Source organism: Chiloscyllium punctatum, chromosome 5 (assembly GCF_047496795.1).
Source record: "Chiloscyllium punctatum isolate Juve2018m chromosome 5, sChiPun1.3, whole genome shotgun sequence".
Taxonomy (NCBI): domain Eukaryota; kingdom Metazoa; phylum Chordata; class Chondrichthyes; order Orectolobiformes; family Hemiscylliidae; genus Chiloscyllium; species Chiloscyllium punctatum.
In genome coordinates, this window is record NC_092743.1 from 4,307,583 (window position 1) to 4,324,659 (window position 17,077).

The following is a 17,077-nucleotide window of genomic DNA, read 5'->3' on the forward strand; positions in this document are numbered from 1 at the left end:
TAGACATTCCTGATAAACATCTGGGTATTTAATTAGGATTCCACTCAAGCAGCAATTTTCTAATTGAGAAGTATTAAGCCAATCAAGGTGACTCTTTCTCACCCAGTTTCACTCCATCTCATTTGGGCCAGAGCCTTTTACTAGAATCAGTGGGAACGGAACCAGCTGCTTCCCATAACAGACCGGACTGAAGTTGTCCTGTTACTCTGTAACCGTTCCCCGGTATAGGGTCGCAGTCTAGACAAGGTCTCAAACAAACTTAAGGGTAAAAATCTGGAGCAAATTTTATTAAAGACTGGCTCTGCAATCATTTATACAGACACCAGTATTGACCTCCATTAGAACTGGCTGACCATTTAACCAGACGTTTATTTTAATTGGTTCTGACTTGGACATTGCTGAACAATGTAACCGTTCCAATTCAATTCCAGTGGGACTCTCTTGCTGTCATTTTTTTAGATTAGATTAGATTCCCTACAGTGTGGAAATAGGCCCTTCAGCCCAACAAGTCCACACCCACCCTCCGAAGAGTAACCCACCCAGACCCATGTTCCTCTGACGAATGCACCTAATGTAGTATCTTGCCTAATAAAGGCAAGTATCCAGAGTACAAGAGCAAAGAGGTTTTATGTATATAATGTTGGCTAGGTCACAGCCGGAGTACAGTGTACAGTTCTAGCCACCACAGGATAGTGAGAATGTGATGCAGTGAAGGGAGTGTTGAGGAGGATGAACGTAATGCTGTGTGGATGGAGCAGTTCAGCTGTGAAGAGGGACTAGGCGGGCTTTCCTAAGAGCAGAAAGGCTGAGAAAGGGACCTGATTGAGGTATACTAAGTTATGAAGGCCAGACATAGAGCAGGTAGGGAGAAACTCTTCCCCTTGGTACATCAGATTGTAGTGAGTGAATACCTGACTGAGGGGTTTTAAGAAGTTCTGCTTCCCTACTCGTCTATAGGCAGACATTAGGGAAAATCCTGGAAACATTTAGGACAAGAAATTGGATGGTTTTGCCAGAAGTTGTTGAAGTTAAATTCAATGTTGAAGTTTCTGCCCATAACAACAGCCCAGGATTTGGTATACTCAATAATCAGGGGAGATGGACTGAAGCTAAAGAACAGAACATTTACAGGAGATTTCAGGGAAAAAACCTTTTCATCTGGAACTCACTGCCTGAAAGAGTGGTAGAGGCAGGAACCATTAAAACACTGAAGAATTATTTGGAAGTGCACTGATATGTGAGGGAGTACGAGGCTGTGTGCCAAGCGCTGGGAGATGGAATGAGATGGATGGATTTTTGACGACTGGTATGGGGATAGGAGGGGCTGAACAGTCACTTTCTGACTGCATTACACACAAGTAAGGACGGAAGAGCAGAGAATGTGTCACTGAGTATCAGCACAACTCAGTCCCCCAGCAACCTTGACATCAGACAGCCTGAGAGAAAGAGTGACCAAACACTGTCCGGCCAAGGCAGGATACTCCGTCCCAGAGGTCAAATAAACAGTCGCACACAGCAGGTTCCAAGTTAGCTTTTAGTCACAAAACATTTCTCTTTGAAAAACAAATCAATCAAAGCACAGGAGGAGGCAAAGTGCTATTCAAAATAAAGCTACCTCTCCTTCCAGTCTAACCAGCAGCTCCCAAGGAAAGCTTATGGTGAAAGGGGACAAAACTTATAGACCCTTCCTCATCAGCAGAAATCAATTGTGTGACCCAGAAAATGGCAAACCTAGAACCCTCGAAATGAAGCTTACTACGCAGAGCTCAACAGCAGCACTGTGAGTGCAGCCTGTGTCATTCAGAACAGTTTCCAATTACAGGAATCCCAATCAGAGTCCTATTACCCCAGGGCACAGACAGAATGAGGTTAGAGAGACAGTAAAGCTCCCTCTCCTCTGTCCCCCATCAAACACTCCCAGGACAGGGACAGCACAGGGTTAGAGAGAGAACAAAGCTCCCTCTCCACTGTCCCCCACCAAACATTCTGAGCTAAGGGACAGCGTGAGGTCAGATAGAGTAAAGCTCCTTCTACACCATCCCCCTCAAACACTCCAAGCTCAGAGACAGCATGGTGTTAGATACAGTGTAAAGTTCCCTCCAAACTGTCCCGAACAAACACTCCAAGGACAGGGACAGCGCAGGATTAGATATAGTCTGCATTTAGAGTTGTCTTTTTACGGATGGCCGACTTCAGGACTCTGACTGGGTGTAAAATTAAGGGCATTGATAGGGGAATAGGTGAGCAAACTGCAAAACCAGAAGTGCAGCAACTGAATGAAGATCAGGTTAAATGTGAGGAAGTTCCTTTCCACACGGATTCTCTGAGCGATAGAGAGTGAGGCTCCTCACTCCTGATACCCGTTTTGATTGCACCAAGGTGGGGGGGGCTGTCTTGTGCTGCGGAGTCAGTACCCCTCCTCCTCGCCCCCCTCCTCCTCCAGCCGGCCCATCAATCCTCAGCAGTCAGCTCCTCGTCGGAGACCTGGTCGGGGGAGTGGGTGTGCAGGTTGTTGACTCGGATGCTGGTGATGCCAGGGCAGGATGCCATGAGGCTGCTGATGGCAGGCAGTGTGACTCCTGTCCCATCGAGGTTGAGCTGACTCACACTGGTCTGGCTGACATACCTCAGGCCTAGAAAACAGAGCACACAAACGGGCATCAGTCAGCTCTGACAGAATAATCAGTGCCAGCCCCTGGCCACTCCAGCAAAGTTCACGATGTAACTTTCTATGGCATTACTAAGGGATGGCAGCAGGGGAGCTGGCTGCAGAACACCCTCCTCAGCTGTAGCATGTTCCTGCTCTGTACCTCCATTCTTTCATCTCACTTGTTCTTCACTGAATCCCACCCTCTTACAACTCAAAGATTGGGCCTCCTGTTCCCCATCCTAAATCTTGTTTATTCAATTGTGTTCGCCATCTGTCAGTAACCTCAAATAACCAACTCCATCCCCACCCTTTCATCAGTTTGAGAACACAAGAAGTCCTAGTAGGCCATTTGGCCCCCTCAAGCCTGCCTCACCATTTAACTTCACTCCTCAATCTCCTCTGTTCGAACAGAATCTCCACACAGCAGCCATTTCCTGGTGTTTCTGCACAGACATCCCTCTCTCACTATGGCTTCTGAGAGTGTGCAACTCAAAACTGCAGGCAGTGCCCCAATCCGCTCACCCCAATCCCCTTCAGGGCTCTTTCCAACCCAGGCCTTTCCAGGAAGCAGGCAAAATTTCATCAACTAAACCCAGCCCTGTCTTCTTGGCAGCACTGAGCAAGTTACCTTACCTTGGGACATTATTTCACAGGGTGCCCGACACATAAACCCTTCGATCTGGACAGATGACCAGCTTCAGGCTAACATCATTATCCAGATTTAATTACAAATTGTGAAAAATGGGCAACACCATGTGAAAGAGGAGAAACATGAGCTAATCAGCCCAGCTCAATAAGCCATGGGATTGTCACGACAATTAACAGCAAGAAAATACAGCGTGGATCACGTCGTGGGAGTTTCAAAATGTTCGTGACAGTGAATCCATCACATAGACTGAAAACATTACAGTAACTGGACAGTAACAACTGACAGATTTCCAGCCTACCATCCTGACAGTCCCATGATACAAACTAGAGTGGTCACTCAATCACAGGGATCTATCTCTTCCAATCAGTCAGTGATGGGGTCGGGAAACCTACAGTGGCTGGGCCGAATGGCCGCCTTCTATATCATAAATATTCTGTGATTCTGTGGGAGAGATATAGAGGTACCTGAGCTCAAATGTCACCTGTTCCTTCTGAGCACGGTGCACTTGTTATTCACTTACAGGATATGTGTGTGTGTGTGTGGGATATATGTGTGTGTGTGTGTGCGTGTGCGCGCGCGCGCACGCACCTGGCTGTGCATGTGTGTGTGTTACAGGCTGTGGGAAACGTGTGAACATTGAGAGATTATGCACTCTGGTGGGAAGAATAGAAGCACAGACTATTTTCTAACTGGGGAAAGGCTTCAGAAGACTGAAGCACAAAGGGCCTTGGGAATCCTAGTTCAGGATTCTCTCAAGGTTAACACTGCAGGTTCAGACCACAATCAGGAAATCAAAGTCAGCATTCATTTTGAGAAGGACATCGGAGGCTATACAAGGCTCTGGTCAGACCACATATGGAATACTGAGCAGTTTTGGGCTCTGTGTTGAAGGAAGGACATGCTGGCATTAGAGTGGGTCCAGAGGAGGTTTACAAGAATAATCCCAGGATGAAGGGCTTGTCATACGAGGAGTACTTGAAGACTCTGGGTCTGTACTCAATGCAGCCTAGAAGGGCTCAAACTTCTAGAATACTGAGAGCCCTGGATAGAGTGGGCATGGAGAAGACGTTCCCACCAGGAGACAGTCGGACCTGAGGGCACAGCCTCAGGGTGATGGGAACTGAGATGAGGAGGAAGTGTTTCAGGGAGAGGGTCGGGAATCTGTGGAACTCATTGCTGCAGAGGGCCATGGAGGTTAACTCACTGAGTGTATTTAAGACAGAGATAGATAGATTTGCAATTAGTAACAGGGATCAAGGGTTATGGAGAAAAGGCAGGAGGATGGGGTTGAGAACTATTACAACCACGATTGAATAACGAAGCAGACCGGAGAGTCTGAATAACCTAATTCTACTCCTATACCTTATGGATGGATGAGTCCCTGGCTCAGTTAAAGAGTTACTACCCATCCTTAGTTGCTGAGCTGCCTTCTGAAACCGCTGCAGTCCATGTGCTGTAGATAAACCCACAATTCTCTAAGGGAGGGAATTCCAGGATTCGAACCCAGCAACATTGAAGGAACGGTGAGCGGCTTGATGGGGACCTTGTAGGTTGTGGTGTTCCCATGTATCTAATGCCCTTGATGGTAGTGGGTATGGGTTTGGGAGGAGCCTTGGTGAATTTCTACAGTGCACCTGGTCAATAATACACATTGGATCTTGCTTGATTTGGAGTGAGCGTGTACAGGGGAGAACACCAATGTTCCCTTGAAGTTGAGCACATATGCAGCTGCTCCGCGAGTCCGTCCACAGCTCGTTCTGGAAGGTCATGCCAAGCACAGACCCCAGAGATCCACACCGCAGAAAAACAATTTACTGGAATGCTGGTGACTGGTATGTGTGTGTGAGATAGAGAGTATGAGAGAGAGAGAGAGAGAGAGAGAGAGAGAGAGAGAGAGAGAGAGAGAGAGAGAGAGAGGGAGAGAGAGAGAGAGAATGACAGGGGGTGGGTTGGGGAAAAAGAGAGAGTGTGTGTGCGTGAGAGTGACAGTGTAAGAGTGTGTGCATGTGTGTGTGTGTAAGAATGCACATATGTGTGAGAGAGTATGGTGTGTATGAGAGAGTGTGAATGAGTGAGCGAGTGAGTGAGAGAGGGCAAGTGAAAGAGAGTGTGGTGGTGTGTGTGTGTGAGAGAGGGAGAGAGTGTGAGGAAGAGAGAGTGACAGAGTGTGAGAGTGAGTGTGAGAGTCAGAGTGAGTTAGATTTAGAGAGAGCAAGTGTGAGAGACTGCGAGAGATAGAGTGCAAGAGAGAGCAACAGAGTGTGAGAAAGTGAGTGTGAGAGAGTGAACAAGAGTGAGCGAGAGTCAGAGTGTGTGAGAGATTGTATGACAGAGAGAGACACAGAGTGTGAGAGAGATAGAGCATGTCAGAGAGAGAGATTGTGTGACAGAGAGAGAGACAGAGTATGTCAGAGAGAGAGATAGAGAGAGAGAGATAGAGTGAGAGAAAGAGAGTGAGAGAGTGAACGAGAGTAAGTGAGACAGAAAAAGATAGAGAGTGTGAGACAGAGTGGGAGAGAGAGTGACAGAGTGGGAGAGAGGGAGAGAGGGAGAGAGGGAGAGTGGGAGAGTGGGAGAGTGGGAGAGTGGGAGAGTGGGAGAGTGGGAGAGAGGGAGAGAGGGAGAGAGGGAGAGAGGGAGAGAGGGGGAGAGGGGGAGAGGGGGAGAGGGGGAGAGGGGGAGAGGGGGAGAGGGGGAGAGAGAGGGAGAGAGGGAGAGAGAGGGAGAGAGGGAGAGAGGGAGAGAGGGAGAGAGGGAGAGAGGGAGAGAGGGAGAGTGGGAGAGTGGGAGAGTGGGAGAGTGGGAGAGTGGGAGAGTGGGAGAGAGGGAGAGAGGGAGAGAGAGGGAGAGAGGGAGAGAGGGAGAGAGGGAGAGAGGGGGAGAGAGGGGGAGAGAGGGGGGAGAGAGGGGGGAGAGAGGGGGAGAGAGGGGGGAGAGAGGGGGAGAGAGGGGGAGAGAGGGGGAGAGAGGGGGAGAGTGGGAGAGTGGGAGAGAGGGAGAGAGGGAGAGAGGGAGAGTGGGAGAGTGGGAGAGTGGGAGAGTGGGAGAGTGGGAGAGTGGGAGAGTGGGAGAGTGGGAGAGTGGGAGAGTGGGAGAGTGGGAGAGAGGGAGAGAGGGAGAGAGGGAGAGTGGGAGAGTGGGAGAGAGGGAGAGAGGGAGAGTGGGAGAGTGGGAGAGAGGGAGAGAGGGAGAGTGGGAGAGTGGGAGAGTGGGAGAGTGGGAGAGTGGGAGAGTGGGAGAGAGGGAGAGTGGGAGAGTGGGAGAGTGGGAGAGAGGGAGAGAGGGAGAGAGGGAGAGTGGGAGAGAGAGAGAGAGAGTGGGAGAGAGAGAGTGGGAGAGAGAGAGTGGGAGAGAGAGAGTGGGAGAGAGAGAGTGGGAGAGAGAGAGTGGGAGAGAGAGAGTGGGAGAGAGAGAGTGGGAGAGAGAGTGTGGGAGAGAGAGTGTGGGAGAGAGAGTGTGGGAGAGAGAGTGTGGGAGAGAGAGAGATAGAGAGCACGCGCGTGTCACAAAGCTAGTCTCTTTTTTAAACTAAAAGCTGTTCCTTGGCTCAAGGAGACACTGTCCTTGATCATTTTTCAAAGGGCAATATACTGGGCCAGGCTCTGATCAATCTGGTTTGGTACAGAGATGAAAAGGATTTTGAGAGGCCTTTTGTTTATATGTAAACAGAGGAGACTTCAGGCCAAAGTGGTCAGGTTTTAGAAGTGACCTGTATAATGAAAGGGGAGTGGTCAGCCCTCTAACAGGGCAGTTTTAGTTCAGTCTTGAACTGATTGGAAATTCAACAGGGAGCTGTGTGGAAACTCTCTCACTCTCTTTTCTGCCCTTCAACTTCAACCTGTAAGCATGTATTCCATTTATACTGGTTATTAAAGGGAGTTTGCTAATTGGGATTGTTGTGTATATCCGGAACAGCATAATTCAGTCTAGCTGGATGGGTTGAGTTCTGCAGGGGTTCTTTATTCTGCTCCTTGTGTAATTTTGTGAATAAATTTTTGTCTGTTTTAAAATCTAGTAGTCAACCTAGCTATCCTACTCTGAGTAATGCTCACTGTAGACTTACTGAAACAAATTGCAAAGTTATGGTCTGAGCTGCCTGCTTAAGAATGTTTTGGGTGGTGAGTTTTGAGAAGATTTGTTGCTCAGGTTGAGGTTTTGGGTGTAGGTTTGCTCGCTAAGCTGAAAGATTCATTTCCAGACGTTTCATTACCTTACTAGGTAACATCTTCAGTGGACCTCAGGCGAAGCAATGCTGACATTTCCTGCTTTCTATTCTATAAATAGAAATGAACCTTTCAGCTCAGCGAGCAAACCTACATCCAATGTTTTGAGTGGTCTGGCCTGGCCCATAACAGACTGGGGGCTCTTTGCGGGATTTTAAACAGCGACTGGTAGGTGCTAGCATCTTTATTTTGGGTGTTGGTTTGGTTGGGGAGACAAAGCTTGGGATAGGATCAACTGTCTCAGTCACCAAGTGTTTTCTGGATTTGGATGTGGCGTCTTTACAAAAAGTGAATATAACCAAGTTGCAAGTATTAACAGGGAAACTGGAATTGGAACTGCCTGCTTCTGTGAGGAAAGGAGAGGGAATTACAGCAGCAGCTCAGCAATTAAACTTGTTGGAGAAACCATCAGAATCTATAGAGATGGCAAGGACTCAATTGCAAATGAAGCAGCTTGAGTTAGAGGCGAGAGATAAGCACGGTGGCACAGTGGTTAGCACTGCTGCCTCACAGCGCCAGAGACCTGGGTTCAATTCCCGCCTCAGGCGACTGACTGTGTGGAGTTTGCACATTCTCCCCGTGTCTGCGTGGGTTTCCTCCAGGTGCTCCGGTTTCCTCCCACAGTCCAAAGATGTGCAGGCCAGGTGAATTGGCCATGCTAAATTGCCCATAGTGTTAGGTAAGGGGTAAATGTAGATGTAGGGGTATGGGTGGGTTACGCTTCGGCGGGGCGGTGTGGACTTGTTGGGCCAAAGGGCCTGTTTCCACACTGTAAGTAATCTAATAAGGAAAAGGCAGCAGAAATTAAACAGCTTGAGATACAATTAAAAGCAAAAGAGAGGGAAAAGAGAGAGAGCAGAGAAAGAAAAAGAGAGAGCTTTTGAACTTCAAAAACTGCCACTTTTAAAAAGGAAAGTCAGCTTAAAAGGTTGGAGATTAAGGCTGAGGGAAGGCTCAGTGAGGAAGTAGTGTGAACTCACGGGGAAGAGCAGAGAGTTAAATTGACAAGGTTAGCAGCTGAAGGGGCTGATGGTTATGAGCTGGTCCATAAAACACGGTTTGGCTTCCAGAATCAATTTCAGTCCATGAGGGATCGAAACTCAGGCATAGAAAAATCCTCACATGGAAAGGGAAAGGTAGATCCCAGTGAAGATGATAGGGATAATTTACCACAGGGTAAAAAAGAAACCTTCGAGGGGGACAAAGAAGTTAAAAAGCTCTGGTGTTTTCATTGTAATAAAGTGGGCCACACAAAATCACAGTGTTGGTGGGCTAGGAGAAAGCCAGATGTAGGAAAACCAGACAAGCCTGGGAGTTTTGTTGGACTAGTAACAAAAAGCACAAGGGTAGTTAGACAACTGCCTCAGAGTGAACAAACTGATCAGAGGTTGGTTAAGGAGGAAGTGCCAGATCAGCTTAAAAAATGTACATGCGAGGGTAAAGTTTATTCACATAGCCCAGGAGTAATAGGTAAGGAGGTTACAATATCAAGGGAACAGGATCCTCTCAGTCTGTAATGCTGAAGGAAGGGGATATATGCACTCCTGAGGGACTGTTGCCAAAAAGGTACTGGTATCAGGAATCCATGGTGAGACAAAAAGTGCTCAATTATGTAAAGTGAAGCTACAGAGTCCAGAGAGGAGTGGAGAATTTGTGGTAGGAGTATTGGACAAACTCTCAGCTCCAGGAATACAACATGCCCTTGCAAATGATATCATTGATTCACCAGTAAGTGTGCTGCCTACTGTAGTTGAAAAGCCAGTGGTGACACAGGCAACTGAAGAAATGAAGGATCTTTATTCAGGAATTTTCCCAATCACAGAGGTACAAGCTGAAGGAGGAGAGATCAAAAGGCCCAGATAAGGAAGCTGACATAGCGTTATCCAAAACTTTCTTTGATCAGCTTAGTGGGGCAGAGAAGGACCAAATAGGTTAACATGCCAGTATCTGTAGCTCTGCTAAGCTGAGTGAATTAGAGCACAAAGATGACAACTTAAAACAGTTATATCAAAAGGCATATACAGAGAAGGAGAGTGAATGCCTTCCTGTGTGTTATTACTTAACAAATGATGTCTTAATGAGGAAATGGAGACAATCACACGTTCAAGCAGATGAGAAATGGGCAGAGATTCATCAAATTATTTTGCCAGTAGGGTATAGAAAGGACATGCTGCAAGTGGCGCATGAGCTACCACTTGGAGGTCATTTAGGGGTGAGGAAAACACAGACTAAAATACAAAGGCATTTTTACTGGTTTGGACTACACAGAGATGTGGTTGAGTTTTGCCAGACATGTCATACATGCCAGCTAATCGGAAAACCACAGACCGTAATAACACCTGCACAGTTAATACCTACTCTAGCATTTGAGGAACCTTTCACAACAGCCTTGATTGACTACATACCTACCTCAAACAAGAAGTGGGAATAAGTATTTATGAACAATAATGGATGTGTCTTCTAGATTTCTAGAGGCAATCCCATTAAGCAACATCACAGCTAATTGGGTTGTAGAAGAACCACTTAATTTTTTTTTTACTAGTTACGGACTACCAATAGAATACAGTCAGATCAAGGGTCAAACGTCACATCCAAACTATTCAAGGAGGTTATGGATAACTTGGGAATAAAGCATTTCAAATCAACTGCATACCACCCGGAATCACAGGGAGCCCTAGAGAGATGGCATCAAACACTAAAGACCATGTTGAGGGCGTATGGTCAGGATTATCCAGATGATTGGGATAATGGAGTTCCAATTGTACTTTTTGCAATCAGAAATGCACCGAATGGATCAAACAAATTCAATCCATTTGAAATAATTTTTGGGCATGAAGTAAGAGGACCGTTAAAACTGATTAAGGAGAAGTTAATAAGTCAGAATTCAGACAGGACAATGTGTCAGATTTTAGAGAACGATTAAATAGAGCTGGAGAGTTGGCTAGACAGCATTTAAAAGTATCACAACATACAACAAAACAGGAAGCAGATATGAAATCACAAATTCACAATTTTGCAGTTGGGGATAAGACAATAGACAATAGGTGCAGGAGTAGGCCATTTTGTCCTTCGAGCCAGCACCACGATTCATTATGATCATGGCTGATCATCCTCAATCAGTATCCTGTTCCTGCCTTATCTCTATAACCCTTGATTCCACTATCCTTGAGAGCTCTATCCAACTCTTTCTTAAATGAATCCAGAGACTGGGCCTCCACTGCCCTCTGGGGCAGAGTATTCCACACACCCACCACTCTCTGGGTGAAGATGTTTCTCCTCATCTCTGTACTAAATGGTCTACCCCGTATTTTTAAGCTGTATCCTCTGGTTCGGGACTCACCCATCAGCGGAAACATGTTTTCTGCCTCCAGAGTGTCCAATCCTTTAATAATCTAAAATGTCTCAATCAGATCCCCTCTCAGTCTTCTAAACTCAAGGGTATACAAGCCCAGTTGCTCCAGTGTTCAGCGTAAGGTATTGGTGTCACCTCCAGTAACAGGTTATGTGTGGACTATCGTAAACTCAACACTGATCCATATCCTATTCTGTGGCTGGAGGGTCATGTCAATAAAGTGGGACAAACAACTTACATTTCTAAGTTGGATTTGCTCAGAGGCTACCTCTGTCAGAGAGAGCAAAGGCAGTTTCAGCTTATGTAACACCAGATGGACTGTATCAGTTTAAAGTCATGCCATTTGGTATGAAAAACACTCCGGTCACATTTCAGAGACTGACTAATATAGAACATAGAACGTAGAACAATACAGCACAGAACAGGCCCTTCGGCCCACGATGTTGTGCCGAACATTTGTCCTAGCTTAAGCACCTATCCATGTACCTATTCAATTGCCGCTTAAAGTTCACCAATGATTCTGACTCTGCCACTCCCACAGTCGAAGGGTGGGTCAGTAAATTTGCAGATGATACGAAGATTGGTGGAGTTGTGGATAGTTTCACACTCTCCTCTTCAACAATACAGTCCCTCTCATTTGTAAATTCTGAAGAAAAGTACTCATCCAAGACCTCTCCTATCTCTTCCGACTCAATACACAGTCTCCCACTACTGTCCTTGATTGGACCTACCCTCGTTCTTGGATTAGTGGTGCTGGAAGAGCACAGCAGTTCAGGCAGCATCCAACGAGCAGCGAAATCAACGTTTCGGGCAAAAGCCCTCATGAAGGGCTTTTGCCCGAAATGTTGATTTCGCTGCTCGTTGGATGCTGCCTGAACTGCTGTGCTCTTCCAGCACCACTAATCCAGTATTTGATTTTCAGCATCTGCAGTCATTGTTTTTACCTACCCTCGTTCTTGTCATTCTCATGTTTCTCACATATGCATAAAAGGCCTTGGGGTTATCCTTGATCCTACCCGCCAAAGATTTTTCATGCCCTCTCTTACCTCTCCTAATCCCTTTCTTCAGCTCCCTCCTGGCTATCCTGAATCCCTCCAAAACTCTATCTGAACCTTGTTTCCTCAACCTTATGTAAGCCTCCTTCTTCCTCTTTACTAGACATTCAACCTCCCTCATCAACCAAGGTCCCTCCACACGACCATCTCTTTCCTGCCTGACAGTACAAACATATCAAGGACACGTCGTATCTGTTCCTTGAAAACGTTCCACATTTCAACGACATCCTTCCCTGATAGCCTATGCTCCTCAAATCCCGTCTTGCAGCATCGTATTTATCCTTCCCCCAATTGTAAAACCTGCCCTGTTGCACGCACCTATCTCTCTCCATAACCAAAGTGAAAGTCACAGAATTGTGGTCGCCATCACCAAAATGCTCACCCACTAACAAGCCCATCACTTGTCCCGGTTCGTTACCAAGTACCAAATCCAATATGGCCTCCCCTCTGTTCGGACAATCTACACACTGAGTTAGAAAAGCTTCCTGGACACACTGCACAAACACTGCACCGCCCCGTCCAATCTACTTGATCCAAAGAGCTTCCAATCAATATTTGGGAAGTTGAAATCGCCCATGACTTCTACCCTGTGGCTTCTGCACCTTTCCAAAATCTGTTTCCCAATCTGTTTCTCCACATCTCTGCTGCTCTTGGGGGGCCTATAGTAAACACCCAACAAGGTGACTGCACCTTTCCTATTTCTGACTTCAGCCCAGACTACCTCCAAAGGCAGATCCCCCTCAAACTGCCTTTCTGCAGCCATTATACCATTTCTAATTAGCAACGCCACACCCCCCCCCCTCCTTTTTTACCACCCTCCCTAATCTTGCTGAAACATCTGTAACCAGGAACCTCCAACAACCATTCCTGTCCCTCTTCTATCCACGTTTCCGTGATGGCCACAACATCGTAGTCCCAAGTACCGATCCACCTTAAGTTCACCCACCTTATTTCTGATACTCCTTGCGTTGAAGTATACACACTTGAGCCCATCTCTGTGTCCGCAAGTATTCCCTGTCAGTGCTACCTTCTCCACAGCCTCCCTACATTCTTGGACATCCTGAAAAACAGCTAACCTCCTTGCTGGACTACAAGTCCGGATCCCATCCCCCTGCCAAATTAGTTTAAACCCCCCCAAAGAGTGCTAGCAAACCTACCTCCCAGGATATTGGTGCCCTTCTGGTTCAGGTGCAACCTGTCCTGCTTGTACAGGTCCCACCTTCCCCAGAATGCAGTCCAATTGTCCAAATACCTGAAGCCCTCCCTCCTACACCATCCTTGCAGCCACGTGTTCAATTGCACTCTCTTCCTGTTCCTTGCCTCACTGTCACGTGGCACCGGCAACATCCCAGAGATGATGACTGTCCTAGCTTTTAGTTTCCAGCCTAACTCCCTGAGCTCCTGAATGACCTCCCCACCCCTCTTCCTACGTATGTCGTAAGGGATAAGGGATAAGGGATAGCATTACAGCTGTGCTGAGGGAGGATATTCCCAGAAATACATCCAGGGAGGTTATTTGGGTAGAACTGAGAAGTAAGAAAGGGATGATCACCTTTTTGGGATTGTATTATAAACCCCCTAATGGTCAGAGGGAAATTGAGAAACAAACTTGTAAGGAGATCTCAGTTATCTGTAAGAATAATAGGGTGTTTATGGTCGGGGATTTTAACTTTCCAAACATAGACTGGGACTGCCATTGTGTTAAGAGTTCAGATGGAGAGGTATTTGTTAAGTGTGTACATGACAATTTTCTGATTCAGTATGTGGATGTACCTACTAAAGAAGGTGTAAAACTTGACCTACTCTTGGGAAATAAGGCAGGGCGGGTGACTGAGGTGTCAGTGGGGGAGCACTTTGGGGCCAGCGGCCATAATTCTATTAGATTTAAAATAGTAATGGAAAAGGATAGACCAGATTTAAAAGTTGAAGTTCTAAATTGGAGAAAGGCCAATTTTAATGGTATTAGGCAAGAATTTTCGAGAGCTGATTGGAGGCAGATGTTCGCAGGTAAAGGGACGGCTGGAAAATGGGAAGCCTTCAGAAATGAGATAACGAGAATCCAGAAAAAGTATATTCCTGTCAGGGTGAAAGGGAAGGCTGGTAGGTATAAGGAATGCTGGATGACTAAAGAAATTGAGGGCTTGGTTAAGAAAAAGAAGGAAGCATATGTCAGGTATAGACAGGATAGATCGAGTGAATCCTTAGAAGAGTATAAAGGGAGTAGGGGTATACTTAAGAGGGAAATCAGGAGGGCAAAACGGGGACATGAGATAGCTTTGGCAAATAGAATGAAGAAGAATCCAAAGTGTTTTTACAAATACATCAGGGACAAAAGGGTAACGAGGGAGAGAATAGGGCCCCTCAATGATCACCAAGGAGGCCTTTGTGTGGAGCCGCCGAAAATTGGGGAGATACTAGAGAGAGTATTTTGCATCAGTATTTACTGTGGAAAAGGATTTGGAAGGTATAGGCTTTAGGGAAATAGATGGTGACACCTTGCAAAATTTCCAAATTACAGAGGAGGAAGTGCTGGGTGTCTTGAAACGCATAAATGTGGATAAATCCCCAGGACCTGATCAGGTGTACCCGAGAACTCAATGGGAAGCTAGAGAAGTGATTGCAGGGACCTCTTGCTGAGATATTTGTATCATCGATCGTCACAGGTGAGGTGCCGGGAGACTGGAGGTTGGCTAACGTGGTGCCATGGTTTAAGAAGGGTGGTAAGGACAAGCCAGGGAACTATAGACTGGTGAGCCTGACCTCGGTGGTGGGCAAGTTGTTGGAGGGAATCCTGAGGGTCAGAATGTACATGTATTTGGAAAGGCAAGGACTGATTAGGGATAGTCAACATGGCTTTGTGCATGAGAAATCATGTCTCACAAACTTGATTGTGTTTTTTTGAGGAAGTAACAAAGAGGATTGATGAGGGCAGAGCAGTGGATGTGATCCATACGGACTTCAGCAAGGTGTTCGACAAGGTTCCCCATGGGACACTGATTAGCAAGGTTAGATCTCATGGAATAGAGGGAGAATTAGGCAGTTGGATACAGAACTGGCTCAAAGGTGGTGGTGGAGGGTTGTTTTTCAGACTGTAGGTCTGTGACCAGTGCAGTGCCACAAGGATCGGTGCTGGGTCCTCTACGTTTTGTCATTTACATAAATGATTTGGATGTGAGCATAAGAGGTAGAGTCAGTACGTTTGCAGATGACACCAAAATTGGAGGTGTAGTGGACAGCAAAGAGGGTTACCTCAGATTACAACAGGATCTGGACCAGATGGGCCAATGGGCTGAGAAGTGGCAAATGGAGTTTAATTCAGATAAATGCGAGGTGCTGCATTTTGGGAAAACAAATCTTAGCAGGACTTATACACTTAATGGTAAGGTCCTAGAGAGTGTTGCTGAACAAAGAGACCTTGGAGTGCAGGTTCATAGCTCCTTGAAAGTGGAGTCACAGGTAGATAGGATAGTGAAGATGGCGTTTGGTATGCTTTCCTTTATTGGTCAGAGTATTGAGTACAGGAGTTGGGAGGTCATGTTGTGGCTGTACAGGACATTGGTTCGGCCACTGTTGGAATATTGCGTACAATTCTGGTCTCCTTCTTATCGGAAAGATGTTGTGAAACATGAAAGGGTTCAGAAAAGATTTACAAGGATGTTGCCAGGGTTGGAGGATTTGAGCTACAGGGACAGACTGAACAGGCTGGGGCTGTTTTCCCTGGAGCGTCGGAGGCTGAGGGGTGACCTTATAGAGGTTTACAAAATTATGAGGGGCATGGATAGGATAAATTGACAAAGTCTTTTCCCTGGGGTGGGGGAGTCCAGAACTAGAGGGCATAGGTTTAGGGTGAGAGGGGAAAGATATAAAAGAGACCTAAGGGGCAACTTTTTCACGCAGAGGGTAGTACGTGTATGGAATGAGCTGCCAGACGATGTGGTGGAGGCTGGTACAATTGCAACATTTAAGAAGCATTTGGATGGGTATATGAATAGGAAGGGTTTGGAGAGATATGGGCCGGGTGCTGACAGGTGGGACTAGATTGGGTTGGGATATCTGGTCGGCATGGACGGGTTGGACCGAAGGGTCTGTTTCCATGCTGTACATCTCTATGACTCTAATAAGGTCATTGCCAGATTACCCAACTGTGTGGTGTATATTGATGACCTGGCAATTTTTAGTCACTCATGGAAGGTACATTTAAGTATTTATCGATCAACTCCGGAAGGCAGCTTGGTGGTAAACCTGGCTAAAAGTGAATTTGTCAAAGCCCAGGTCACCTTCCTGGGCCATTTTATTGGAAATGGACAAATGGCCCCACAGGACGTGAAGACAAAAGTAACTGGGGAATTTCCCACACCATCTATGAGAAAAGCAGTCCTACGGTTCCTGGGGTTGAGTGGATTTTACCGAAAGTTTGTGCCGAACCTTCGCAATGTGGCTGCTCCACTCACCAAATTGTTAAAAAAGGGCAAGACGTTTCAGTGGACAGCGGACTGTCAAAAGGCATGTGACCACCGCCCCAGTATTAGCCACACCGGATTACATGAAGCCTTTCGAAGTGGCTATCGATGTCAGTGGTGTGGGTGTTGGTGCGGTGCTCCTGCAGGAGGATGACGAGGGAATAGAAAGACCCATCGGGTATTTTCCAGGAAGTTGAACGTTCATCAACAGAAATACTCAACGGTGGAGAAAGAGACTTTAAGCTTGGTGTTGGCATGACAACACTGAAGTGTTTATATTACCAGCAATGCGTCTGAGACAATCGTATACACTGATCACAAGCCATTGACATTTGTGGAACAATTTAAGAACAACAGGAAAGTATAGAGGGGATGTCAGAGGCAGGTTCTTTACACAGAGAGTTGTGAGAGCATGGAATGCGTTGCCAGCAGCAGTTGTGGAAGCAAGGTCATTGGGGACATTTAAGACACTACTGGACATGCATATGGTCACAGAAATTTGAGGGTACATACATGAGGATCAGTGGTCGGCACAACATCGTGGGCTGAAGGGCCTGTTCTGTGCTGTACTGTTCTATGTTCTATGTTCTATAACAATGCCAGCCTGTTTCGATGGAGCTTGTTGTTGCAGCTGTTCAGTTTGACAATTATGTATGCGGCAGGTCACGGAAACGGGATTGCTGAGATG

The 17,077-nt window shown here is 46.6% G+C and overlaps 1 protein-coding gene across 2 annotated transcripts in view; it reads right to left on the reverse strand.

Annotated features, from left to right (window-relative positions):
• Positions 1-1,520: 1,520 nt before the first annotated feature.
• Positions 1,521-17,077, reverse strand: part of LOC140476836 (uncharacterized) — a 63,861-nt gene continuing 48,304 nt past the window's right edge. For both annotated transcript variants that reach the window (XM_072569649.1, XM_072569648.1), the window contains one exon: positions 1,521-2,633. In XM_072569649.1, coding sequence (XP_072425750.1) covers positions 2,459-2,633 — 175 coding nt within the window. In that variant the 3' untranslated portion in view covers positions 1,521-2,458. The remainder of the gene's footprint in view (positions 2,634-17,077) is intronic.